Source organism: Candoia aspera, chromosome 15 (assembly GCF_035149785.1).
Source record: "Candoia aspera isolate rCanAsp1 chromosome 15, rCanAsp1.hap2, whole genome shotgun sequence".
Lineage (NCBI taxonomy): Eukaryota > Metazoa > Chordata > Lepidosauria > Squamata > Boidae > Candoia > Candoia aspera.
This window is the reverse complement of record NC_086167.1, coordinates 7,498,873-7,525,880: the sequence shown is the minus strand read 5'-3', so window position 1 is coordinate 7,525,880 and position 27,008 is coordinate 7,498,873. Positions and strand designations below refer to the sequence as shown.

The 27,008-nt window shown below is 45.4% G+C and overlaps 1 protein-coding gene across 1 annotated transcript in view; it reads left to right on the top strand.

Moving 5' to 3' along the window:
• Positions 1-8,750: 8,750 nt before the first annotated feature.
• The window catches only part of TBX5 (T-box transcription factor 5), a 35,697-nt gene continuing 17,439 nt past the window's right edge, over positions 8,751-27,008 (top strand). The window contains exons 1-4 of the mRNA XM_063315472.1: positions 8,751-8,900; positions 15,083-15,177; positions 18,642-18,761; positions 21,405-21,552. Coding sequence (XP_063171542.1) covers positions 8,751-8,900; positions 15,083-15,177; positions 18,642-18,761; positions 21,405-21,552 — 513 coding nt within the window. The remainder of the gene's footprint in view (positions 8,901-15,082; positions 15,178-18,641; positions 18,762-21,404; positions 21,553-27,008) is intronic.

Here is a 27,008-nt window from a genome sequence, read left to right as displayed (position 1 = left end):
GAGGCTGCAAGGTCGCTTTCTCTATCCAGAGAAGCGCTTCCGAATTTCGGGCATCAGTCGCCTCTTGGTACCTCTTTCTTTTCCCATCCCCGTCCCTTCCAGTCCCCGCATCAGGCCGGCGTTCCTCGCTTTGCGCCCAGTTCTACGCCCTTCTCTCCCATCCTCCACCGCCCGGGGTTGAGGGGCGGGGGAGAAGGGAAGGAACCGGGTTGCGGGGGCTCCAATGCAAAAGAGGCGACGCGAAGCGGTCCAAGGCTGTCGCCCTCCGGCTTGACAAAAGAGTTGCGTGTGCCGTGACGTCTCCCCGTCCTATAGGTGAAGGCGCGCGTGAGCTACAAGCCCCGGCCTCGAGCCCGCTTTATTTTCCTGGGGGGCTGGTCAGGATCAGCGCGATTTAATTTCCCCGAAAGGAATGAGAACGGGACCACAGGTTGCTCGCTCCGCCGGACCAGCCTGGGCTGTTTGCTTGAACCGAGAGGCCGGGACCCCACCCGGCCTGGGGTCCCTCGCAATTCCTTGGCGGGGCCTTCCTCTTTCTTTCCAATTTGTTGGCAAAGCCGACCGGAGGCCCAGAAGGTGAGCGAGGGTGGGGTCGGGGGTCGGAGTGGGGCGTGAAAGAGCAGAATCTCTTCCTTCCTATTTTGTAATTTTTAATTGCAAAGGCGAGGCGTAGAGGGTCGGTCTGTCTTGCCGCGGAGAGGATTGGGGCGGCGCATGATCTGAACCGGTGCTTTGGGTCCCGGTGGAGGGTTTTGTAAATCTATGGCATGGGCGGAGAGCAAGGATTTCAAAGAGTGATTTTGGTGCCCCCCGCAACTGACTCGTGTCTTGTGGTTGTATAGAATCTGGTTTGGGAAGCTGGGGGAGGAGGAAGGACACTCTTTGGAGCATCGCGGCGCAGCAGTTCACGCATTTATGGAGCCTTGTTTGCTGCCTCTGGGTGTAAATGCCACGCGTCATTCAATATATTTGCAGGCAGACATCTAACCACAGAGCGTGCGCGTGCGTGAACACTGTGAGGGTGCGAAAGTGCCCTGTAAGGGTGGATCATGCCCAGACTCCATTCCTTGACAATGGAAAAGCAACTAGCCACCCCGCTTCCTTCTTTTCCGTGTGATGCTGGTACCACCGCACCACCTTTTCCTGCCCGAGTTAAATACCGATTCTTCGATGTTGGACTCAGTTAGAGGGAAGCAGAGAAGAGTTTTCCACGTTCACATTTTTGTAATAATCATAATAATTGCCTTGTTTCTGCAGTGGTATTTTTTCAAGGTGTCAGAAAGAGTAAAAAAAACAACAACGACAATTAAGTGCCTTTGAGTTTTCAGCGCGACGTTTTCTTGGAGAAGGGGAGGAGAAAGTTTGAAATTGTTCATTCGGCTATGGGGGACGGTGGGGAGGAGAGAAAGAGAGAGAGGGAGACAAACTACTGATTTTCATTGAAGCTGTGGAAATCTAGGGAATTCACCCCAAAGGGTTGTTGTCTAGGCCGCGTGTGCTTCAGTTTGCAGATCAAACTGAAAACTGTAAAATTTGCAAGTTGTAGAAAAGTGCTCGCTAGGGTTCTTTCAGGTGCAGTAGATTTTGCCTTTTGCAGACAGTACGTAGTTCAGCTGTTCTTACATATTTAATTGTTGGTATATTAACCACGTTATGAGGTATGAATCGGCATCCGGGTCTCTTGATCAAAGGAATAGGGGTGTGCCCGCATGTATGCAGAGGTGCGTACAGTTCACAGAAATACAAAAAGTTATGCACATCTTTTTCACATCACAGAGAGACATCTACGTGGCTGTATTCCCATAACTCCTTAACCACATCTGGTAAAGACCTGGGGCTCCATTTGTCTACTAAGTGAGGCTCTGTTCCTGTTCCTATTTTCAAGGGTGGCTTAGCCTCCTGCGTGAACACAGCCCTTTTGGCTAGGTTTATGTCTGAGGTTTAATGGATTATGCAAAATTAGCCAAGGCCTCTGGTGAAGCTTGCCCTTGTGACTATAGATTGGGGGCATCAGCATGGGGCAGATGTGCTGGGCTGAAATAATATGCAGAGGCCAAACGCATGAAATGATGGGCGCTAAGAGGGACATTGAACTGAACGTTAAGAAGGTTAGCCAATGAATATGAAGCGCATGGCGTGGATGGGGATCGGTGCAGATATGCGTGCCAGCAAAAGTTTGCGGGCATAGCAAGGTCTGATGAGATACAACCGCTAATGCTGCTGTTTGCTGTTGAACTGGCGAAGACCACCTTCGCCCCCCAAGAAAGCAGTGTGCTGTGCCGCCAGGTGATTTTTGTCTCTGATCCAGGAGAAGCCCTAGCCTTTCCACATTTCAGCCGGGGGATCTTTTCTTCTTCTTTAAAAGCCCCACTTCCCTCTTTGTAGGAAAAGACCCCCGTTAAACCCCCAAACCTGGTTGATCCGAGGGGCCTTCTTTCGAGCAGTCCACTCTGGAATTCCTGGATGGCGTGTCTGGGGTTCGATTGCTACGATTCTTCAACAGCAGGCCGAGCAAGGCAAGGAGGCCACGGGAGATCCAGAAACATGACCCACCAGTTGAACTTGCCCGCACTGGGGAGAGGTGAACCCCACTTGGGCCTACTTAAACGGAAGCTCTCTTGATCCCATAGACCAAAATTCCAGCAAAGTTGGCATAAGATTTTACCTTTGGATGCCCATCTAGCTGGGGCAACGAGTCTTACTTGGAAGTAAGCCCCACCAGCTCTGGTTGGATGCTCTTGGAAAGTCACAATCCATGATGTGCCTCTCCAAACATGGAATTCCACTCTTGAATGGGTTTCATACTTCCCTGCAAGGAAATCCTATTCATCTTAGCTTGACTGAGCTCTCAACAGACATGGATTAAGAGTTGCCATCCCTTCATTAAGAATATAACACTGTAACAAGAAAGAAGGAGATGATTCCAGAGTTCAAATCTTTTTATTTATTTTTTTAAGTGAAGAACAACAAAATCTGGCCAGACCTAAACTGGCTTTTTTCAGACTCCAGAACGTGGCGGAGAAGCTGATTATTTTCCTTTGACCTGTTCAACTTTACCCTCCAAATAATACATTAACAGAGACGACGCAGGCAGCGCCAGATACAAACAGATCCTTGGCCTCCCCTTGACGGCTTGCTTATTTTGAGTGTGGCCGGTTTTCAGAGTGTGTATGTTCTTCATCTCCTGGACTTTCCTTCTGCCTTTATATGGGTGGGTGGTGCAAAACGGGAGGGGATAAACTGAAAGAAGGATAATTACCATGATAATTAGTCTTGATTTGCAGAATAAGCAGTGCCACTGAAAAATTGGAAATCAAAAACAAACCTTCCTTTTCTTTTTTTTCTTTCATTCTTTCTCCCTCTCCTTCCTTCCTTCCTTCCTTCCTTCCTTCCTTCCTTCCTCTCTCCCTCCCTCTTTCTTTCTTTCTTTCTTTCTTTCTTTTTCTTGTCTTCCTACTCCGACTCCCCCCCCCCAAAAAAAACTAAGCCATGAACTTAGGCAATCACAAGCGATTTGATTTCTCTCCTCCCCGCCTCTTTCCCCCTCTTGAGATTTGATGCGTAGTAATAACGGAGGGGTGGAGTTGGAAAGCCCACCCCCGCGTATGGTTTGTGTTATAAAAAAGCCAACGGTTTCTTTTTTTGGAAAGCGAAGGGAGGGGGAGAGGCAAAGCGAAAGAGGAGAAAGAAAGATTTCCCAAGCTTTGATTCTAACTCCCCCCCCCACGCGCCTTTTTCTCCCCCCCCCCTTTTTTTTTTGTAAACTTGAGAAAGATGGATAGAAACTGGAGAGGGAATCCGAGAGGAGGGGCGAGGCGAGACAGGAACAGGAGAGAGTTAAAAAAGAAAGGAGGAGGAGGAAGGAAGGAATCGAGATCTTGTAGAAAGTGTCTTTTGTGCTTGCTTTGCTTGGAAGGAAAAATAAGCTGGTGGGAGAGGGAGAGGAAGGAGGTCTGCGAAAGGCAGACCAGGGACTGCCTCCAGTGTACAAACCGCAGCTGGTTGGCCAGCCGCAGCACTGCGCCGTGCAAGACGCCGTTTCCCTCGCCTCGGCGCACTAGACTGGAGACAGGCCGTTTCCCGCTCTCGCTCTTTCTCTTTCCCCGGCTCTCGGCCGCCTCTTCCTCCTCCCTCCCCGGTCTGGAAGCTAACCTCCTGAAGGGGATCTCGCCACTCGACTACCCTCAGCCAAATCCCATCCGCCCCTCTACTTTCCAAGCTCTTCTTTTCTGTGCGCCTTTGGAGAGAACGAAAAGTGGGGGGCGGACGGAGAGAGAACGTGGGAGGACCCGAAAAACCGCACCGATTTGGGGGGCGAGAGAGGGGGGGCTTGAACGGCGTTGCTTTGCGCGTGCACGTGCTTGGAAAAGCTGCTTCGGCAAGGGAGCGAGCGAGCGAAAGAGGCGAAGCGCCGGGCTGTTCCGGCAGAGGGAAGGAGCCCCGTTGTTGGTTTGCGTTCCGCCGATGCTTTCCTGAAAAGAGGCCTTTTCTTCATCCCCCTCCGAGAGAGGACGGTCGGTCTCGCTGCCGCCGTGGCTGGGGCGACGCTCTGGAGGCCCCGCGCCCTGTGAGCGCGACGGCGCTGGCCCCGGAGATGCGGTGAGCCGCTGCGAGCCGCGCAAAAGGTAACGACACCTTCGTCCCCGGAGCGCGCGCTTCGGGTGGCGCTGCTAGGAACCAAGCCGGGTGGGGGGGGGGGGCGAGGGAAGGGATTGTCGGGGCTGCAAGGCTGGTGTCAGGGAGGGAGGGAGGGAGGGAGGGGGAGAGCGGGGAAGGCTGCCGAGCAGGCTCAGCCGGGCCCCCAACTGTCAGGCCGGGTCGAGGTTGCTTCGGGAACGAGAGAGCTGCTCGAAAGGGAAGGCGGATCCGCAGCGTTTGCGCAGAGATACAGCCAGGCCGCTCGGCCGACGCCGGCTGGTTCGTTGGCGCGATCCGGCTGCCTTTTCCAGCCGGCCTCGGCCGAGCGGCCTGGTTGCTTCCAAGCGGTGTGTGCGCGCCTCTCTTCCAAACTTCCGAAGGAAAAAGGGATCCGGGGCTCGTCCGTGAGGATGGGCGGAGGGAACGGCCCGATTTTCAGCTTGTAAGGGAGGATCCGCTGCCCTTCTGATTACTTGCCTCTTGCCTGTCCTTTCGATCCACGATCCCATCTCCCCCTTTTCCCCCCAGCTCCCGGGGAAGAGGAATTTCGAAGCGGGTGCAAAAATTCAAGCACTCTTTTTTGCAATACAGGCTGCCTTCACAAGGTGGTCTGTTCTCCTTCCCCCGCTTTTCAGAAGATCGTCTAGAAGCCCCCTCCCTCCACCATTAGCAGTCCCCACGACCCCCTTTCTCGACATGAAAACATCTGCTTTTCCTTCCCTTTGGAAGAGCGGCGTTTCCAAGGTAAGGTGGAGCAGCTTGGTTTGAAATGACCTTCGTCCTCCCGCTTTTCTTAGCTAAGGGAACTGACTCTCCACTCCCCACTAATTATATTTGGATACCTGATTTCTTAAAGTTTTAAGATGTGATGTCTCTGTGGGTCTGTATGTGTATAAACTGAAGAAAAGATAGATAGATATAATATATTATAGTACTTTAATATGGTGATTTAAATATTCTTCTTCCCACCCCAAAGCTTTAAGAAATATTCCCTTCTTAAGATTCAGTAAAAGCTTTTTTTTCCCACTTTGGTTTCCAGCTGAACTCAAATGCTTTTTAAATCCGGTGTGGATGTATTTTTTTTCCCCACCTCCTAGTTCAGCCCTGTTCTCTTGAGCCAAATGTGGGCTGAGGAGAATTTACTGTATCTGAGAATTTATTGTATTTTAAAAATAACTCAATCACGGGGTTTATCCTGTCGGAGAAAAATGAAGCCCAGCCAGGTTGAATTATTACAAATATCCGACCTGGGCTACAATAGAGAGGAAATTCGGTTCAAAGCCTGCCACTAATTATGTTTAGAAACCTGAATTCTTAAAGTTTTAAAATGTGATATCTCTGTGGGTCTGTATGTGTATAAACGATAGATAGATAGATAGAATATATTATAGTAGTTTAATATAGTCACTTAAATATTCCTCTTCCCTCCCCAAAGCTTTAAGAATTATTCCCTTAAGGTTCAACAAAAGCTTTTTTCTGCTGTTTTAAAAGGCAGCCTGGTAGCATTAGAATCATGCAATTCAATTTATTTCAGCTGGGTATTTAATTTTAATTTATTGTAGATTTTAATAAGTTCCCACCTCCACCCTTTCAAGTTAATAGCCTTAACAGTAAGATTTTAATCAGGGTTTTATTTAGAAAACAAGTGCAGCTCATTCCTTTCCCTTCTTTTTACTTCCAAGTAAATGTAGAAAACAGTTCTGTCAGTTTGGACTCCAAAATAGCCTTTTCTCTGGAATAAATTCCCCTGATCTGGAGGAACTTTGTTTCTGAGTAGGCATATATAAAATTTAGGTTTAGATTTAATACGAAGTTATTTGGAAGTTCCCTCCGAAGCAACTGTTTAGACTTGAAAAGACTTGCATTCCGTTTAGAATGCAAAGTTATACACAGGGAAGTGAATCGCAGTGAAATAAATGGAGCTTGGTGGTGGATAGGAACTTGTTTTTATTAAGATCTGACGTATCTTGCTTTCCTTTCTGTATTTTCTTTTCTCCTTTATATTTGGTCTTCTCCTTCTCCTCCCCCACCCCCTCCTTCTTCCAGGTTTGACTCTGAGGAGCCAGTGTAAGCAGATCAAAGGCTAAAATTCCCCAAGGCCAAATTTGTAGCCCTGATAATTGTGTGATCTTTGGGGATTAATTCATATTTTGTTCTTAAATTGAAGGGCTGAATTTCTCCATCTCTCTTCCCCCTTCCCCGCGTTGTAACTTACAGTCTTCCTTCAGAGATTTCTTGTTCTTCCCCCGTGCTTTTATTTAGGGGAAAAAGCACACACACTTGTTTCTCTTCCTTTCTGGAGGCAAAAAATCCTTGTCAGCTTTCTGCTCTTCCACTTCTAGACTTTTATCCGGATTGAAAAATAAAAAAAAAGAAGCCGCAGTGGGTTTCAAGGACGTTGCTGTAGCTTAGTGTTTTGAAATGCTGGAATAAAAGCCAGAGAGATAAAATAAAAGGATGGAATCAAAGGGTGGAGAAAAGGAAGGGCCCCGTTTGGGTTCCTCAGTTAGAAAACTTGTTTGAAAGCTATTTAATATGACTTTTTCAGGGGTAGTCTATTATATGCTATCTTTGCTTGTAGAGGACTAGAAGCTGGTTTTCTCTCTCTCTCTTCTCCTTTTCTATCCATTGCCTTCCTATTTCTATTTCCTTCCCTTCTTCCCTTCCTTCTCTTTTTCATTCTCCTTCCTCCCTCCCTCCCTTATAAAATGCAATATATACATTTTCTCTGAATGCAGTAAATGTGTGTATACAAATATATTTTTTGTATATGAACATGTCTTTATATACACCCAAATTGTACCCCCACTCACACACACACCACACTGCACAGGCCCTTACTTCTTGGCTGGCTTAAGGAGGTCAATGAAAACGTTAGCAATTGTATTCACACAGGCTTCAATTGGTTCATTCTATCTTAGTAGTCTGAGGTGCCTGAGCAGGGGGTATCAAACCCCCCCCCCCATGGAGCACTACACTGTGAAGAAACAGCTTGTTTTAGAAACCAAATAAATGTGTTGTGTGAAAGAGTCTATTGCGTGTCTAATACATCTGCGGAGGAAGGGCTTAAGGGATGCATATTCTCTCTCTCTCACACACATATATAAATTGTGTATTGCAATCTGATGTTAGTAATTATATTGCATGTAGAAATGGAAGACATAATACGTGTACAAGCAGGGTCTCACAATTGGCTAGTCTGGTTGGAAGCCAGGAGATTTTTAAGTTAGCCTATTACAGGGACACTGCCCTGGTTGTAATGAGTTTTGTAAGCTGGCCCATTATGGAAGGTCGCCATATGGTTGGGGCTGTTGTTAAGTGGGGTACCCTGTGATGCAGACACCGAACAGTCATGGCAATTTGTGAACCCGAGTTAAATGTGTTGTGGGAACCTGAACTCTGTGGGTATACACGTGAGAAAAGTGGATATAGCGCAGAGCAGTCTGTTAATGTTAGATTCCCCGTACTGCACTTATTGATGATATGTCTGGTGGAGTCAGGGGGAGACTGAGAATTTGGGTTGGGTTAAATTCTGGTCTTTTCCCCACTTCCAGCCAACCTCGGGGCCCAATTCTAAGCAGTTTTGCCTGGGACCGAATTTACACCTTCAGGAGCCCCTGGGATTTTCGACCCCAATATGCATTGTTTAGCCGTTCTTAGAACAAAACCAGGAATGATACACGCGATCACTCTCCTGGGGTGCGTGCATTAAAACCCAGGAGGCTGGCGTTGGCACCTTTAAAGGGGCAGAATATTTTAATATTCTCACATGAGGCTGTTACGTGCCAGTTTGTAATCTCATATTTTGGGGGTGAGGGGGTGGGAGAGATGCCTGCTGGCCATTTCTGGATTTCTGTGGCTCTGTTGCTGGGCGGGGAGGGGACAGATCTCTCCCGATCCCGTCCTTGGCCTGCCTGTTTCAATGGCTTTCGGGTGAGGACTGGCACCGACAGGGTCGCGGAGCCTCTGTGCCCCCCCTTCCCATTGGCTTCTCAGGGGCAGGACAAGGGAGGCAGAAGAAGGCGGGGGGGAGTCACCTGTGGCCCCCGGGCCCTTATCCCCATCACTCCTGCCCGTTTCTCTTTCTTTCTACAGCAGAGGCAGCCTGGAAGATGGCGGGTGCCGAGGAAGGCTTCGGGCTGGCGGCCACGCCGGGCGATTCGCCGCCGAAAGAGCTGAGCCCCGAAGGGAAGCCGGACGGGCAGTTGGGGGGCGCCGGTAGCAAGCAGCCGGCCTCGCCCCAGCCCGCCTTCAGCCAGCAGGTAAGGGCGGGATCAGGTGGGGGATCCATCATGGAAAACTCAACAACAACGACAACATCAACGGACCCGTTCTGATTAGCTCCCCTTCTTACTTCTCGTTCTCCTTTTCTTCCTTCTCCTCTTTCTTCCTTCTCCTCCTCCTTTTGAAGTGGACGGGGTGTAAGAATAATTTATGAAGATGATGATAATTATTACTATTATTGTCGTTGCCTGCCCGCAGCCTAGAGAATCTGGAACAGTTCCATCATTAACCAGAGTTCTATGTCGAACTAGATTGGCATTAGGAAAATTGAATTATTGTTATTGTTAGGAAAATTGAATTATGATTATTACCATTATTAGGACAATGAATTATTACTATTAGGAAAATTGAATTATTATTATTATTATTATTATTATTATTAAGCCCAAGGGTCCCGTGGAGGAGATGAGGGGGATGATGATGGTGGTCACTGCGTCCTAACTGGTCCTCTCGCCCTGTGTTTGGAATCCAAACGTCTAAACAAAGAAGGCTGAGTTTGATCGATCGCGGCGCTCCAGACCCGGGGACCGAGTGCGGGGAAGGTTCGCCTCTGGCTCGGTTAAAAAAGAGGTCCCTCTTGGGGGCTCCGGCAATCTTTCCATTTTTACTCTCCTCGCGCGGAGGTGGGTGGAAAGGGGCGGAGAGTTCCGCGGGGGCTCACCGCCCAAGCCAGCCGGGCTCCGCCGCTTTCTGTTCCCGAGAGAACGGCTCCCGCTGTGCTTCGGAACGGTGCTCCGCGCAAGCCGAGCGGAGAGCCCCGAATCTCAGGTTTTGTGGGGTGCCTGTTGTTTCGAAGCTCCCCGCTCTCTCTCGGCATAAAACAATCCCCGGAGGAGGCAGCGAAAGGCCACGCGCGGTTTGGTTGTTCCCAAAAGCTACAGGCTGGAAGCGCCCCCGCGTCCGCCCCGCGTAACTAAACCGAAATTAACTCCAGTCCTCGAACAAACCGCGGTTCCAGGATCCCTGCCCGTATTGCTAAACCTACCCTCTGCGGGTCCTCCCGAGCCCATCCCCGCCGCGTTTCACACGAGCGAATCCCAGGTAACCGTGCAAAGCGCGTAGCGGTGTCCCCTTTGCTCGGAGGAAGCCGCATTGAGCTCGATGGGCCTTCGGGTTAAGTAGCCCTATAGAGTCTGGCGGGCGTAGCCACCTCCCAAACGTAGGGTATCGAACTGGGTATCAAGCTGACCCATTTTCTGTGTTGGGACAAGATGCTGAAGTGCAAAGGAGGAGGCCTGGATACCAAAACAACAACAATAATGCCACAATTAATACATTGTCATCTGTGTTTGCAAGGGAGAATGAAGTGAAAAAGCAGGCAGTAACTGGGTTAAGCGGTTGTGAGCGTGCTGGCTGAGATTCACAGGCACAGGCAAACCACAAAGCACTAAACCACAAACCCCTTTGCTGAAACCTGAACTTTGGCCAATCTGGGTTTGTCCTGGCACCTGGTGTGAAGGAACCCCTCTCATGATTAAACCATCCTGGGTTTTGTACCCTCTGGTTTTGCATGCATGCCTGTGAGGTTAATGCAGCCTTTCTCCGCCTTTTGACCCTGGAGGAACCCTTGAAATATTTTTCAGGCCTGGGGGAACCCCTGCACGGTCAGGCTCAAAGATAGGCCAGAAGTTACAAAATTATTATATTTGTTTCAGGTGTAGGCCTGTCTATATGCATCAACAGTGTTCTTAAACTGAAAAGAAAGACTGAAACTTCCCTCTTTAATGTGAGGTTGCCTGAATTTGAAATACTTTTTTAGATAAATCGTGATCTCCCGGGGAACCCCTAGTGACCTTTCGCGGAACCCGAGGGTGCCGCAGAACCCTGGTGGAGAAACCCTGGGTTAATGCCTTCCTTGGGGCCTGGCTGTCTGATTTAATTCAGAGTCACAGATTAGCCCTTAGCCCCAAGACAGAAATACTTCTGCAGGATCTGTAATTCAAGGGCTCTGGAAGGAGGCAGGCAGGAAGAAGCTGAAAGAGGTGTGTTGTGTGGTGCACTCAGAGTGCCTATGGAGATGCAAAGCTCCCTGCAAACCAGGGACCCGTGTGCGGAGATGCGTGTTTGTTCATGTGCTTTAAGCCTGAAGTACCTTCGCTCCTCTTCCGGGGTGGCACCACGGCGTTTAAATTCACAGCTCTGGCATTCTGACGAAGGGAACTTCTGCCCTTCCACGGGTAGGCAAAGGCAGTTTGGTCTGTTCAGACAGGCTTTTGGCTTTAAGGCTGATGGGTCTGTGGAAGCTGGTTATAATCTCTTTTTCTATTTTAATTTCTTTTTCTTTCACCTCCTGCATGTCTCCCTTATTGATTGGCTTTCACCCATCCTTTTTTGTGTCCTCCTCTCCTCTCCTTTGTCACTCTGTCTCTCTTTCTGGCTCTGTCCTTCAAGAAGAAAGGCCAACACCCTTAAGCAAAAGAAAGCATCCCCCTTCACACGTACATGGCTGGCTTGCATGTATGTAAGCAAGGAGCCTGCAGGAATTTTCCCCTTGGAAGGCAGAGGCTGTTTTTTTTCTCTTTCCAATGTCCCAACATCTGTTTATTGGTGATTAAGGATGAAGGCCTGCTTTCTAATCTCTCTCTTTGCTTACCAATTATAACCAGAAAAAAGAGAGAGAGAAAGAAATAGGGAGGATTATTACATCTATTTTTCCTTCTTGGAAACTGGCTTATTTTCCCTAGATGATGATGATGATGATGATGAAGATGATGATACACTAAATTTAAGTGCTGCCTGATTCCCAGTGACTCACGATGATGTGGCCTGTGGTCTTGGTGCCTGCCTGCCTGCCTGCCTTCCTTCCCTCCTTCTCATATTTAAAAGGCCTGATGGGCAAATCTCAATTTTGCTTCGGCAGCCACACACCACTTTCATCCTTGGCCTTCCTTTTCACACTATTCAACCCTGTTCCAAGGTCTTATGCTTAAGTTGCCACCTAAAGCAGCTTACCATTTGTAGAGATGCCCCACGTTCCTGTTTTTAAGATGTGTGTGTGCTGCGTCTCTGGGAATTTGAGAAAAATAGAGGTTTAACAACATTACTTTTGTCAACATCAGACGTGGCACCAGCTTCAATTTTGGAATTCACTGGCACTTAATAACTTTTGAGTAAACACACCTAGAACTCTGTGTGAAGAAAAGCTGAAGAAAAGCCTTCAGTTGCCCAAATAGCTATCAGTGGGAAGCTAATGTCTTACATACATACATACATACATACATACATAATGTTGAATGGCTAGGTTAATCAACTTTATATATCAAGTTAATGGGTTTTTTTTAATACAATGTGTAAATATTAGAATTCACTATTGTGAGAATACCAGTTTGCCTGGCTTCAAAGAAGGGTTGGACCGATTCAGGGATGTCCTGGGGATCCTTGATGGTAGTGGGGCTGCCTTTGAAGGCCATCTGCTGGGAGACCAGTGGGCTTCCTTGAGTAGCTGGTGGGCCACTGGGAGAACAGGCTGTGGGACGACGAGATTGGTTCCCGTCTAGCAGGGCATGGCTTATGTTCTGAGAACTGAATTGGTTTCGTTGATTAACTGGTGGGTCAATTCTACTTTTGACTGATGAGACTAAAAGTTAACAGGGCCACTTAATAACAATATTAGTTTTAATAAGATATTATTAAATACTAATACTAATATATTATAATAATGGTTGTTAGGATGTTTCTGTTCTTTTGTGCCCAAATAATAAAAACTCTTTCTTATGGAAGGCACCTTAATACAATGCTCCAATCCATACATATTTGGGAATAATTTATTAATCTCAAAGAGCTTTGATTTGTCATAGACTAGCCATGCCTTAAAGTGCCCCATTTAAAAGTTTTTTTTTTTTCTGATGGGGGGGGCACATTGGCTCATCACATTTATTTTTCACTGCTTTTCTTTGTATCATTTTTAGTGCCAGTGATATTTGTATTTCTACCCCATCCTTGATGTTGATTCGACCAAGTATGCTAGAAAGGAAGGTGTCCTGTTGAGCTTGGAGGAATTGACTTTGGTTTAAAGCAGAAAAGGGAAGCAGTCCAGCTATTGATTTTAATGGGTATAGTCTTGTGTCCTAGGCATAGGATCGGGCTGAAATAATTATTTAACTGTTTCAGCAGCCTTTTTTAAATCACTGCCGCCTCTTCTCCTTCTCCCCTTCCTCCTCTGTTTTGGTCTCCTGCCACATTCAGCGAGGACCTAAGTTGCCATATAAAAGGAGGACATCATAATGCAGAAACAAGGCTGATAAAATGCATTGCGGAATGTTTAATCTCTCCTGTTCCTGAAGTTTAGGATCGCAGTTCTCAGAATGTTTTGTGGCGAAGAATTCCCAAATATATGGGAAGACACCAGCTTGGGAAAGCCATTTCCCCACAAAGTGTGTGTGGGTGTGTGGGTGGGGGTGTGTGATAATAGCAATTGCCCCAATCTTTCACGTGGAAAGGTTGGATCCAAAGGATGGCCGGCATTTGGGGAAAAAAATCAAGAGGGTCAATACTTTTCACTGAAAGTAAAAATCCACTATTTTGGATGTCTCCGTATCTTTCTGTTTACCGGAGTCTTCAATGGACAAGTAAAGGGGGGCGGGGGCGTGGAGAGAGACCTTGGCTGTATTCCCACAACATACAAACTGATGATTAACTTTAACCGTGTTATTGAATTCACTTCGTTTTTCTGGACTGGCTCAACACGCTGCGGTTTGTGGGCAAGTCCAGCCCAGGAGGTCCTGTGAATGTGACTGCTGACCAGGATGTGCTGAGAAAAAGTGGGGAGCTGTCTGAAACCACATTCACACGACAGGCTGTGCCCGCAACTTTTTTTTTTTTTTTTTTTGCACCTTCGAGTCAGTCTTGACTCCTGACAATTGCCTCGACTATTCCCTGCAGTTTTTCTTGGCAAGATTTCAGAAGTGGCCTGCTTCTTGCTAGGGCTGAGAGAGAGGGACTGGCCCAAGGTCACCCAGCTGGCTTCATGCCTAGGCAGGACTAGAATTCATGGTCACCCAGCTCCTGTGGCCCAAATTGGGAATCCATCAGTGGCTAGCTTGGCATCGCTCCCACTGCCAGGCATTCTAATGGGGCGCCGACCTTGGGGTTCAGGTGGGAACCCAGATTCCTAACTGGCTTCATGGAGGAGCCTTGGACAAACATCGGCCTTTGATGGGGACACGCCAGAACCTCGCTCAAGGCCTGGTTTGTCTGAACGCAAGGCAGTCCAAAGCTGATTACATTCGGCATTTCATCCCCCTGCTCCGAATCACAAGCCTCTCTTCTTTGTCTGCAGAGTCTCCCCCCACCCGGGGGAAAAAAATCAGGAAATCTCCGGCCTGTCCTATTATAGCCCCTTCTATTTTGATGCTTTTGGCTGGAAGCTTATCAGCGCGGCCCGTATCAGAAATTTCCAAGCGGCTCTCACGGCCGCCGGCGCTAGCAACTCCGAAATCGCGGGGCATTGGCCGCCCCCCTCAACGCCCTCGCCGTTTGGGGAGATAAAGTCGCAACCCGAGTCTCTTGTGCTGCCAAGGGATAAAGCCAAAGAAAGCTCGAGCTATCACGGGAAAGAGGACCCCGGTTCTCCCGCCCAAGCCCATTCACACGTAACGCAGCCTCTGACCCGGATTGTGGAACGCCATGAGGACTCCACCGTCCGGGGTTTCTAAAAGGACGCCTGTTAAAGACACGACTTTGCAAACTCTTTTCTCCTGCAGAAAGCTGACTTTTAAAAGGACACGTGTCGAGCTCAAGAGCGGGCTTCGCGTGTAGTGAAGAAAATGAATCTGTCAAACGTGTGTTTGGAAGCCCCGCGCGCTGGCCTGCAGCCTGAAAAAGAAAGAGGGAAAAACGAGACAATATGCAGACGCCACATGTATTATTAAAAGCACGTGTGACTGAGGCATGTCCATTTACACGTTGTCCATTTTTTTCTTGGGTGTGCAATTCCTTCATGGAGTAGGGGGTACTGAATGAAATGCCTTGGATACCTTCGGTATTGTAAGTTCCTCTGGTTATACTGAATTTTTCACGTACAATTTTATATTTATATGTACATATAAACACACACTCTCTGTATATATTCACACAGACATATTTTAATATATACATATTCACACAGAGAGAGAGACATATATGATTATTATTATTTTTTTTTTGTACTTCCTCTTTCCAGGGAATGGAGGGAATCAAAGTATTTTTACACGAACGAGAACTCTGGCTCAAATTTCACGACGTCGGAACTGAAATGATTATAACGAAGGCTGGAAGGTAAGATCCAGAGAGGCAAGGGGGAGGGAGGAAAAAATCCAAAAAAAAGCAAGTTTGTCTATCACAGAAAGAGCAAGAGATTATATTGTTCAATGAAACGCTTTATGTTTTAAACGGCTGGGTTTGCGATGGGAGTGATCCGGAGGGAATCTTCCTAAATTTAAAGGTGCATTTTGAAGACCGTCCTTCCTTCCTTCCTTCCTTCCTTCCTTCCTTCCTTCCTTCCTTCCTTCCTTCCTTCCTTCCTTCCTTTTCTCTCTCTCTTTCTTACCCTTCCTCCCTCCCTCCCCTTCTCCTTTCCTTCCCTCCTTCCTTCCTTCTTTCCTCCCTCTCTTTCTTTCCTCCCTTCCTCCCTCCATCTCTCCCTCTTTCTCTCTCTCTCTCTTTCCCTTCCTTCCTTCCTCCTTCCTTCTTTCTTTTTCTCTCTCTCTTTCTTACCCTTCCTCCCTCCCTCCCCTTCCTTCCTTCCTTCCTTCCTTCCTTCCTTCCTTCCTTCCTTCCTTCCTTCCTTCCTTCCTTCCTTCTCTCTCTCTCTTTCTTACCCTTCCTCCCTCCCTCCCCTTCTCCTTTCCTTCCCTCCTTCCTTCCTTCTTTCCTCCCTCTCTTTCTTTCCTCCCTTCCTCCCTCCCTCTCTCTTTCTCTCTCTCTCTCTTTTCCTTCCTTCCTTCCTTCCTTCCTTCCTTCCTCTATGTATACAAAATGCACCTTATACAACACTTCCACTGTACAAGTAGATGCAGTATATATCTGTACACAAACATATATACTGTAGAGTTTATAAATAATGTTTACATACTCAAATTATATCCCCACACATTCTTCCCTTCCCTTCCCTTCCCTTCCCTCTTCCTCCTTTTTTCTGAATATATATACACTGGCTTGCTCATGGTTAACTTTACCGGAAAAGCGCATCTTTCTTGTGTACTGAAAACATTGTTAACTCACCTTCTGTTAAGAGATAAATACAGATCAATTTTAATAATGAAAGTGGGTCAAAGATAAATAAAGTGATGATTATTTTTCTACAGAGTTTTGCAAGCCAGAACTAAAGCATTAGCCATTGTGAGGACGCCTCTGAATGAATGAGAGTGAGGGGGCGGAGATGCACACACACACACACACACACACAGACACACACACATTCATAAAATATGAAAATGAGTTGCTGTCCTATGGACACTGCCCCGCAGGAAGTGCTATAGAATGCAATGAGATTGTTTCAGATTAAATGTATGTATGTTCAGCCTATTAATTTGCAAGATGCCTCCCCGGCCACTGGAAGGCAGGCTCAGCCAAAATGCAGCATCTCCAGCATTGCAAACTTGGATTCAACCATGCTGAACAGTGCCTGGATAAACAGTTGTGGTGTTTGGTTATAGAGTACCCTTATTCTGATAAATATTTGACTCTGAGCCATGGAAGGAAGTGAAGAGAGAATAGAGTTTATTTCCTAAAGTTTTTTTTTCCCTTTAAAAAATCCCTTGTCTTTGTTTTAAACCACTTTCAGATGTTTTCTTAATGTGAACTCTTAAGGCTGCAATCTTACACCCAGTTTTCTGAGAAGGAGCCTGTTTGAACTCAATGGGATTCATTTTTGAGGGTTTTTGCTCTGTCGGGCAAGCACCCTGCTTTCAAATAAAGTTGGAGCTCCAAATACAGCATTGTTTGGCGAAAATCAGTATAGGTAGTCCTTTCTTAACAACCATTTGTTTGTGATGGTTCAGACTTATGACGGTGCTGGAAAAACCAGCTGACAAACAGTCCTCACACTTACGACCATCACAGCGTTTTCCCCCCATTCATGTGATCACGATTTGGGCGCTTGGCAACCAGCTGGCATTTATGACCATTGCAGCATCCTGTGGTAATTTTCAACCTTCCTAGCTGGCTTCTGGCAAGCAAAATCAATGGGGAACCACATGATTTGCTTAATGAACATGTAGTTCACTTAATGCCTGTGGTGATTTGCTTAACGACCACTTCAAAGAAAGGTCTTAAAATCAGGTCAGATTCGCTTAATGACCTCTTCACTGAGCAACTAAAATTCCAGTCCCAGTTGTGGTCGTTAAGTGGGGACCACCTGTAACCAAACATAAATTCACGTGTTTGATGGTTTTAAATGGTTAATTTTATTGTAAACTGCCCAGAGTCCCCCTTTTTGGGGGAGATGGGCAGTGATAGAAATTTGAACGCTAAACAAATAAATAAATAAGTGGTGCCTTCCTGCTGCGTTCATGCTAGATGCTCAGCTTGGTGAGGCTGAGTTGGTTGCAACTTGTCTGTGGCATGGAGAATGGGACCAATCATTGACCATGCACTGCACTGTGCCAACTCCAAAAGTGGGTTAAGTGCGCAGAGGCAGCCTCTGTAGATAAAACGGTAGCCTCCAGCAGTTAAAAACGTAAAAGTAATCAGCTGAAGGACCTTAGCTTGGAAAAATCTGGATCTCAGTGATGGCACTTCGTTGGTTTATTTCTAAAACTAAATGATAAAGTGGTTTTTACTTCATTTTGTTGGGAGATAATTGTATTATGTGGTGTAAATAGGTTTTCAGTACTTTGTTTTGTAGAAATAGTATTACAGATCATAGGTATGGTTGGGGAACTCTTTGAAGATGGCAGGTGATGGATAAATCATCGTCATCGTTGTTATTCTTGGGGATATTTAGAAGTCTGCCTGATTTGCATGAGTCCATTCTTCTTCTGGATAATTTTTTAAGGAGAAACATTACAAATTCTTGGTGTGATCTCTGGAGTTGTGTCCCAAAATGCAGAGATGGGCCAATAAAATTAAACTCAAATTAAAAACCAGTTTTCATACAGAACATACTATTTTTTTTTGCTTGCTTGTTTTGGTTGACGGTCACCTGCAGGTGCTGTGAAAGATGACAGGGGCATCTACAGTATGAGTGAAGCAAGGAGGGAAGCAGGTGCAGTCAAAATAAAAAATGGGCATGTCCAGAATAAAAGAAAACAAGTAGCTGGTCATAAATTTATTCTTCCATTTTTGTAGTGAGCTGTGAGAATAACTTTGAGGAACAGGAGGAAGAACTTCAGCCAGGCAAGTCAGATAAGAGAAACTTGAATCCAGGACAGAAATGTAATTTGAGAAAGTGTCTCAGACCTGACCCTCCCTAGTTCTCACAAATATAAAAGAGGGAGGGGGAAGCACATTCAGGGTTAGGATTGATTGGAAGAAACCTGGATGGTCCAAAATCAAATCTGGTCCGATTCAAGAATTAAGTCCAAATCACTTGAGATATTTGAAGCAAACTGGATCAGTTTTCCAAATCTATTTTAAGATTCCAATTGACCCAAATTCACACATATGTTGTGTACCTCTGGTTTGTATTTGTACTTCTTGCCTATCTTATTTTTTAATATTATGATAGAGTCCAAGTCCATATTCCAGAACATTTGCTTTGATATTAATGAAGTTCTTTCCTGTCTTTTGTTTGCTTTTAGACGAATGTTCCCCAGCTACAAAGTAAAAGTGACAGGACTCAACCCCAAAACGAAGTACATTCTTCTAATGGACATTGTACCCTTTGATGACCATAGATACAAATTTGCAGATAACAAATGGTATGCAATTAAAGATGGGATCACAGGTCCAGCCCAAGTTTTAAAAATCCATCAGTTGTACTCCAGTTATTGGATAGAAGGAAAACAGAGGGCCCTTGGTGATTCCTAGATATTTCATTCCTTGCAACCAATCCGGACCAAATACTATCTTCTAAAAATAATAACCAAGGGGGATGATATCAGAGGAACAGATCTGGTCTACTCAGTGGCATTGGTCAAATTTCATTCCTCAGCCTAATCCATTTTATAGAATAGTTGGAAAAAGCATGCAATTAGGGAGAAGAAAACATCTACCCCATCTTCAGGTCCTTGAAGGAAAGACAGTTCATAAATAAAATAAAAGGCAAGAGATAAAATTCTTTCTGTCCACTCCTTATAATCCAATTACTACTTTTCAGTAGAGGTTATTTTTTATTTATTTTACTTACTTTATTTATTTATTTGTGGAGTTGCTGTAGTGTAGAGAAATACAGAGCTGTCCCTGAATAAGGAATTCAGTGACCATTATGTAGACATCACCTTAGCTCCAGATAGACAGGAGGGGGTGAGGAAAAACCTGCCCAGCCTTATTAGTATAAAAGGGGAGAGAGAGAAGTTGCCAGGCTTTCAAGATGCTATTATACTTTATAATAATAATAGACTTTCAGTAGTTCAAGGGATGCGGTGGCGCTGCGGGTTAAACTGCTGAGCTTCTGAGCTTGCCGGTCGGAAGGTCGGCGGTTCGAATCCACGTGACGGGGTGAGCTCCCGTTACTAGTCCCAGCTCCTGCCAACCTAGCAGTTCGAATACATGCAAATGTGAGTCGATGAATAGGTACCGCTTCGGCGGGCAGGTAACGGCGTTCTGTGCAGTCATGCCGGCCACATGACCACGGAGGAAGTGTCTTCGGACAAACGCCGGCTCTTCAGCTTTGAGATGGAGATGAGCACCGGCCCCTAGAGTCGGACATGACTGGACTTCATGTCAAGGGAAACCTTTACCTTTACCTTCAGTAGTTCATGTGCTGTCTATTTAATGACCTGTTCAGCCTAGAAGGGCTGAGTTGTAGGACAGAATCCAAGTGAGTTTACTGGAGAATACATGAAGGAATCTTTAGTGAGACTCATTCAGAACTAAGTTGGCCTTTACGTACATGCTTAGCTTTGGAGATTAGAGTACTTAAAAGCTGAACCCCCAAAGGAACTTACTCAGAGTAAGTAAGGTACAGAGGAGATTGAGTTACAGTCATAAAAATGAGACTGATGGGCCTGTTTTTACCCCAGCTGCTGCTTTATGTTGTTTTTATTTTTTTATTTTTATGCTTTTATATTTCCTTTTAACATGTTAGCCACCAAGAGCCATGGCCCTGAGATGGGCTGCCATATACACTGAAATAATAAATTAATTTATTAAATAAACACATTAAAGAAATCTGCGCTCCCCATCAGAGTTTCCTGTTAGCGAACGAGCCAGAAATGTAAGACAGAAAACTGTCTAACCGTTGGGATGTGAGTCATGTACCAGTTCTCCAAAGAAATAACAACTGTTATTGCATTCCTTTGTAACCCAAAATTGATATTTGGGTTAACCCTGGCTTACTAAACCAGCCAGAGAGACTTGGCTCATCCCTTAACGCTAATGCATCAGGACCTGCATCATACTAAATCAGAACTAAGACTTTGTGAAACTGGGTCATATTGAAAGTTTGCATGGAGCCAGGGGGAGGGAATTAAGAGATGAAACGAGACAGCATGAAGAAAACACAGAAAGTTGACAGCACTTTCTAGAGAAGAGGGCATGAGAAACAACCAGAAATGAGAATAAAAATAGAGCTTCTAGGTTACTCCATATAATAGATAGTTTATACTACTCTAGTCATTGCTGAGTTTGAGTAGCTTCCATAGCCTACCTTTGTAAACTAAGATTTAAAAATTCAGAGAGTTGTAGGAAAGCTGATCAGGTGATAATAGGTCTTTCTCCATTGCCTACCCCTCTTTCCCCCCCACCCCATGCCCACCCTATGGAACATTCTTCCCCCTAAAGTTAGGTTAGCTTCATCCCTGCTATCATTCTGGAAGTCCCTCAAGGCCTGGTTATGCCATTCTTAGATGGTTCCACTGTGGTTGATCTTTTTACTCTCTCCTTGCAGTTTGTATACATTCTTATAGTGTTTTTCATTTTTCATTATGACTTTTATATTTTTATAATGATTGTTTTTATTTATTGGTTATTTCATTGATTGTTGTATGCTGCCCAGAGTTGCTTTTTGCAAGATGGGCAGCCATATAAATGTGATTAATAAATAAATAAATACGTAATAGTACACAGAGAAAAAGGAAGCAAGCCAACATGGCTTTCTTTCAAATGAGGTCTGTAGTAATTAGAACCCCATTTACTACTTCAGGATGGTAACACCATACTGACTGTGAGTAACGGAAGTGTTTAATGGGGCGTTAATCAATGGATAATTGACATGAGGTTCAGGGTTGAACAAGGGTTACCTGAAAAAGTCGGAGATGAAATTGTTTAGGAAGTCTTTGCTTTCCATCTCCCCATCCTTCCCTGCTCTTGCCTTTTCTGATTTTCTAGCAGGTTAAGGGCCAAAAAAAAAAAAAAGGGAACAATGGAAGAACAACTCCACAGTGTTATGTTGCTTTCAATAGGTCGGTGACTGGGAAGGCTGAACCGGCCATGCCTGGAAGATTGTATGTCCATCCAGACTCACCAGCAACAGGCGCCCACTGGATGCGACAGCTGGTTTCCTTCCAAAAACTCAAGTTGACCAATAATCATCTTGACCCATTTGGCCATGTAAGTATGGTTTAGCTGTTCCAGACTGACACCGGGGTTTAATCAGATCCATGCCCCTTGAGGCTGTAGCTGAAAAAGATGACATAATTGCTGATGTCTGTGAGCATCACATCTGTGTAGAGTATTTGGGGTGTCTTAATGAATAATCACAACCAGTCTCTGAATATCTTCATGAAAGGATGTGGACTTTGAGTCAAGCACAAACACCACCAACTTTTCTCATTTTGGACTGGGAACCAACTCCAGCAAGGATATCAGTGGGGTTAGCAAAATGCGGTGATCAGGGTTTCTCAACCAGGGTTCCGTGGACCCCTGGGGTTCCACGAGAGGTCACTAGGGATTCTCTGGGAGATCATGATTTATTTAAAAAATTATTTCAAATTTGGGCAACCTCACATTAAAGAGGTAAGTTTCATTCTTTATTTTTAGTTTGAGAACACTGTTCATGCATATAGACAGGGCTTCACATGCAACAAATATAATTTTGTAACTTCTGGCCTATATTTGAGCCCGAATATGCAGGGGGTCCCCGAGGCCTGAAAAATATTTCAAGGGTTCCTCCAGGGTCAAAAAGTTGAGAAAGGCTGTGCTGTATGGTGAGAGATGGAGACAAGGTGATCAAAATAGGAGCAGGGTGCCTGTTAATGTTCAGTTTTGCTTTAGACATGGAAACATGTTAGGCCCCACATTTAGTTTTGGATGCAAAACTTAAACAATTTGTTGCTTATCAGCACTGACCTATGAAAAAGTCAAATAATTTTAAGCTTGTAATAGTGATAACCTAAACTGTAATTAATACTGACAGAATATTACTTTCTTTTTTCTATTTTCAATAGAAAACAATATAATGTATTAAGGTTTATAACAATATAATAAAAGGGAAAAGAGAGAGAAGAAAACATTGGTTTTTAGAAATCACCATTTATATGGATATAAACTACTTCTTTATCTTTAAAGGTTTAAGCTATCTAAACACATAATCTCTAGTCGATACTGTATAAATACCTCTGTGCCCAAATAATATACTGTGCTACTTACATTTTATAATAATGCAATAAAACAATTTAAAAGAAAATGTCTTAGGTCAATCTAGTGTGAGTTGATCTCAGTCTGGTCATTCATTTCAATGCCTGTTACATTATGGCTTAAATTTATTTCTTTATTTCTTTATTTGATTTTTATCCTGCCTTTATTATTTTTATAAATAACTCAAGGTGGCGAACATACCTAATACTCCTTCCTCCTCCTATTTTCCCCATAACAACCCTGTGAGGTGGGTTGGGCTGAGAGAGAGGGACTGGCCCGAGGTCACCCAGCTGGCTTTCGTGCCTAAGACGGGACTAGAACTCTCCTACTACGCCTGATTGGTTCTTGAGCTGAGAGAGAGGGACTGGCCCAAAGTCACCCAGCCAGCTTTCGTGCCTAAGGCGGGACTAGAACTCTCCTACCATGCCTGATTGGCTCTTGAGCTGAGAGAGAGGGACTGGCCCAAAGTCACCCAGCCAGCTTTCGTGCCTAAGGCGGGACTAGAACTCTCCTACCATGCCTGATTGGCTTTTGGGCTGAGAGAGAGGGACTGGCCCAAGGTCACCCAGCTGGCTTCCATGCCTAAGGCGGGACTAGAACTCACAGACTCCTGGTTTCTAGCCTAGTACCTTAACCACTAGACCAAACTGGCTCTCAATATATTGTATAAGATATAAATCTTAAATAGGGGACCTATTCTCTTGACTACTTTTCTTGGGGTTCTTCCAGGGCCATCTGCAGGGTGTGGTTAAAAAAAGTCAAGATTATAACCACAATGATGTGTCGAAGCTCCACCAGGTTTTATGGGTGTTGCATTTTCTGTATGTGTAATGGACTGTGAGAATATCCCTGAGAGACAGAGGAAGAAGAGGAGGAGGTAAAGCCTCAGCCAAGGCAACAGCTGGATAAGAGGCAGCTGAGCCTGCAGAAGGAATGGGGGTGTGGAAAGCATCTCAGAAGGGCCCCTCTCTAGTTCCTTGGACTGTAAAGGAAAGGGTGGAAGATGTACTTTCAGACTTGTAAGATTCTGTTACTGTGACCTTATAATAAACATAGTGTTGGTATTCATAGTTGGAGCTTCTTGTCCGGACTACCTCTAAGGGCTGACAGCACGTCATTGCCATCTTGACTTAATAGACAAAATCCTATCAACTCTGCCCATATTTTTGCTCTGGTTCCATCCACCATCCGTTCCTGCTCCCCTTTTCTGCAGTCTTTTGTAAGTGAATCGCCCAGATAATAATTTAGAAAACATGTACAATATTATTTGTATACGTTTTCCCATAAGCAAAGAGTGATGGAAGTCTCAACGCCCTTGTGTCTTTAAGAGCTGGACTTCCTGGGTTTTTGTGACTGCTCATTTTATTTGTTTCTGTCGGCCGTTCAGGTAGAATAGACTAGGGTTAATGCTAACACTACAGGGACGCGGTGGCGCGGCTGGTTAAACCGCTGAGCTGCTGAGCTTGCCGATCGGAAGGTCAGCGGTTCGAATCCGCGTGACGGGGTGAGCCCCCGTTGCTAGTCCCACCTCCTGCCAACCTAGCAGTTCGAAAACATGCAAATGTGAGTAGATTAATAGGTACCACTTTGGCGGGCAGGTAATGGCGTTCCATTCAGTCATGCCGGCCACATGACCATGGAGGAAGTGTCTACGGACAAATGCCGGCTCTTCGGCTTTGAAACGGAGATGAGCACCGCCCCCTAGAGTCAGACACGACTGGACTTGATGTCAAGGGAAACCTTTACCTTTACCTAATGCTAACACTGCTTTTATTATAAGGCTACAATAACAGAATCTTGCAAGTCTGAATGTGCTTTCCCCCCTCCCTCCCTTTATCTTTGGGAGAACTAGGGAGCATCTTGTCTGAGACGCTTTCTCTGATTACATTTCTGACCCAGACGCAGATTTCTTTTATCTGACTGCTATCTTGGTAGGGGCTCTTCCTCCTGTTCCTGAAGGTTATTCCTACTGTCCATTACAGTTTCCTATTCAGTTGGAGATCAAACATTAAGATTAAAATCAGAACAATTATTCTGCATTTGTTGTCAAGGCTGACTACAAATTTCCACTGGCACTGGCAGCAGAAGACAGACCTACGGAAGGAAGAAATGTGGTGGTTGTGTTTTTCAAGTGATGGAACCATTATTTGCCACCCAAAAAGGATGTGCATGTGTGAAAGTCCATTATATCCAGAAAATCAACATACTTACCTGCAGGTCTACAAATCTTTGATAAGATCTGCAGGCAATAAACAATCTCTTTTGAGCCCAATGCCAGTGACTAGGTGGACGCATCGATTAGTTTTCTTGGCAATGCAATGGAAGTGGTTTGCCATTGGCTTCTTCTGGGATTTTTAAAAACTTCCCAGTCTAATCTCTGCTGGCCTCCCATCCAAATCCTAACCAGGTCTGACCCTACTTAGCTTTTTGAGAACAGTGTGCGGTTCCGTTTAGCAAACGTAAGCCTTTCTGGAATTGATATTCTTAATTCTCTTCCGCCTTTCCATGATAAAGTATCTTGCTTCGGATACTTTAAACTCTGATCAACCTCCCCTGCTGCCACAGAGGAGAGATGTCCAGTATGTTGTATAAGGATCCCCCTCCCAAGGTCTTGAAGGATTTGCGTGCCTTTCAAAATAAAATAGAATGAACTCCTGCAATAAAATGCATCAGATTCACTGCCTGAAGTATCAGCTGAGCTTCCTTGCACCAAGGCCTTGATTAAGCTGAAGCGGAGAGTTGAAACACAGCCAAAAGAGTGCTTAACCGCGAAGCAGGTTGGGCTTAAATTGATGGAAGTGAGTGGTTGAGGGGTGTCGGCGGCAGCCACGATCTGTCAACAGTTGATTCTAATTGAACTCTTGCCTCTCCAAGTGGCACTCACGGACACGTGGAGTGGGAAGAAATGTGAGATGAGAAGGAAGGCGACCATGCCTTGTAAACAGAATCAGTACAATGTGTGAAATGATCTAGTAACCCAGACTGAAGTGGAGCCCAGCCCACGTTACAGTGTGAATTAATCTTGATGCCTGGCTCGAGTCCTACCAGACATAAATCAGAAGGAAAAGGGAAACCCAACAGCTTTCCAACAGCTTTCCAAAAGAGCAGGACTTCATTTGAAACATGTCTCATCGGTTCTTAACCCCATCAGGGTGTGTTTTTTTTTTAGCCTGCAAATCTGCTCCATGTTTGGTGCATCAAGCATTTTCTGTAACAGGCGGAGCAATCCAGGGATATGTCTAAGGAAATATGGCTAGGTCAGAAGACAGTGGAGCTTGCTGACTTCATCTTTGTGGTGGAATGGAGTTTTTAGCCTGGAAGTCTGTTAATCCCTTCTCTACACAATTATTCTTACCTATTTTGATGAACTGGATTTGCATCCCACTGTTCAACTCTAAAGCTGAGAAAATGCCCCATCGCCCCACCCTCAAATGCAGAAACACACTCATGCAATTAAAACCAACATTATTTATTTATTGAATGTCTATGCAGCTGCAGCCACAAAACTCTCAGCAGCCAACAAGGAATGGCGGAGATGACGACGATGATGATGATGATGGTGATCCATCAAATTGTGTTCGACTTCTAGTGGCCACATAGATAGATTTTCTCCATGATGATTTATCCCCAACCGGTTCTTTCAAGTCTCCCAATGGTGCGCCCATCACCACTGTAACGGAGTCCCTCCACCTTGCTGCTGGTCGTCCTCTTCTCTTTCCTTCCACCTTTCCCAGCAGTACAGTCTTTTCCAGAGAGCTGGGTCTTCACATCATGTGTCTGAAGTACTGTAGGATAATTTGAGTCTGGTCATTTGTGAGAATTCTGTGTTGATTTGTTCGATGATCCATCGGTTTATTTTCTTGGCTGTCCACGGTATTCTCAGGAGCCTTCTCCAACACCGAAGTTCAAAGGCATCAATACTCTTCCTCTCCTGCTTCTTCAAAGTCCAACTTTCACTCCCATAGAGTCTCACAGGGAAGACCATGGCTTGCACGATTCTGATCTTTGAGGGTATAGACATATCACAGCACCTGAATCTCTTTTCCAAGGCCTTCATGGCTGCTCAACCGAATGCTAGTCTGCGGTGTATTTCTTGACTGCTGGTTCCTTTACTGTTGGCGGTTGATCCTAAAAGGCAGAAGCTCTCCACCACTTCAATATCATCATTGCCAGTTCTAAGGCTGGTTGTTCTGTCTGTTGTCATGGGATAAGAATACGAACATACACATACAAATGTATGAAAGATGAATAAAAGTATTGTTTCAGCCATCCAAGGATATGAAGCCTTTGGATTCGGTAATTTCAACCTCTGTGGCTGCAGATTACTTTTTAAAACCCACTTATTTGTCCAAATTAGATACTGCTGGACCAAGTGTCTGCCCTAGACAGGCTAGCCAGTGATCAGGGATGAGCAGAGTTGTAATTTGATG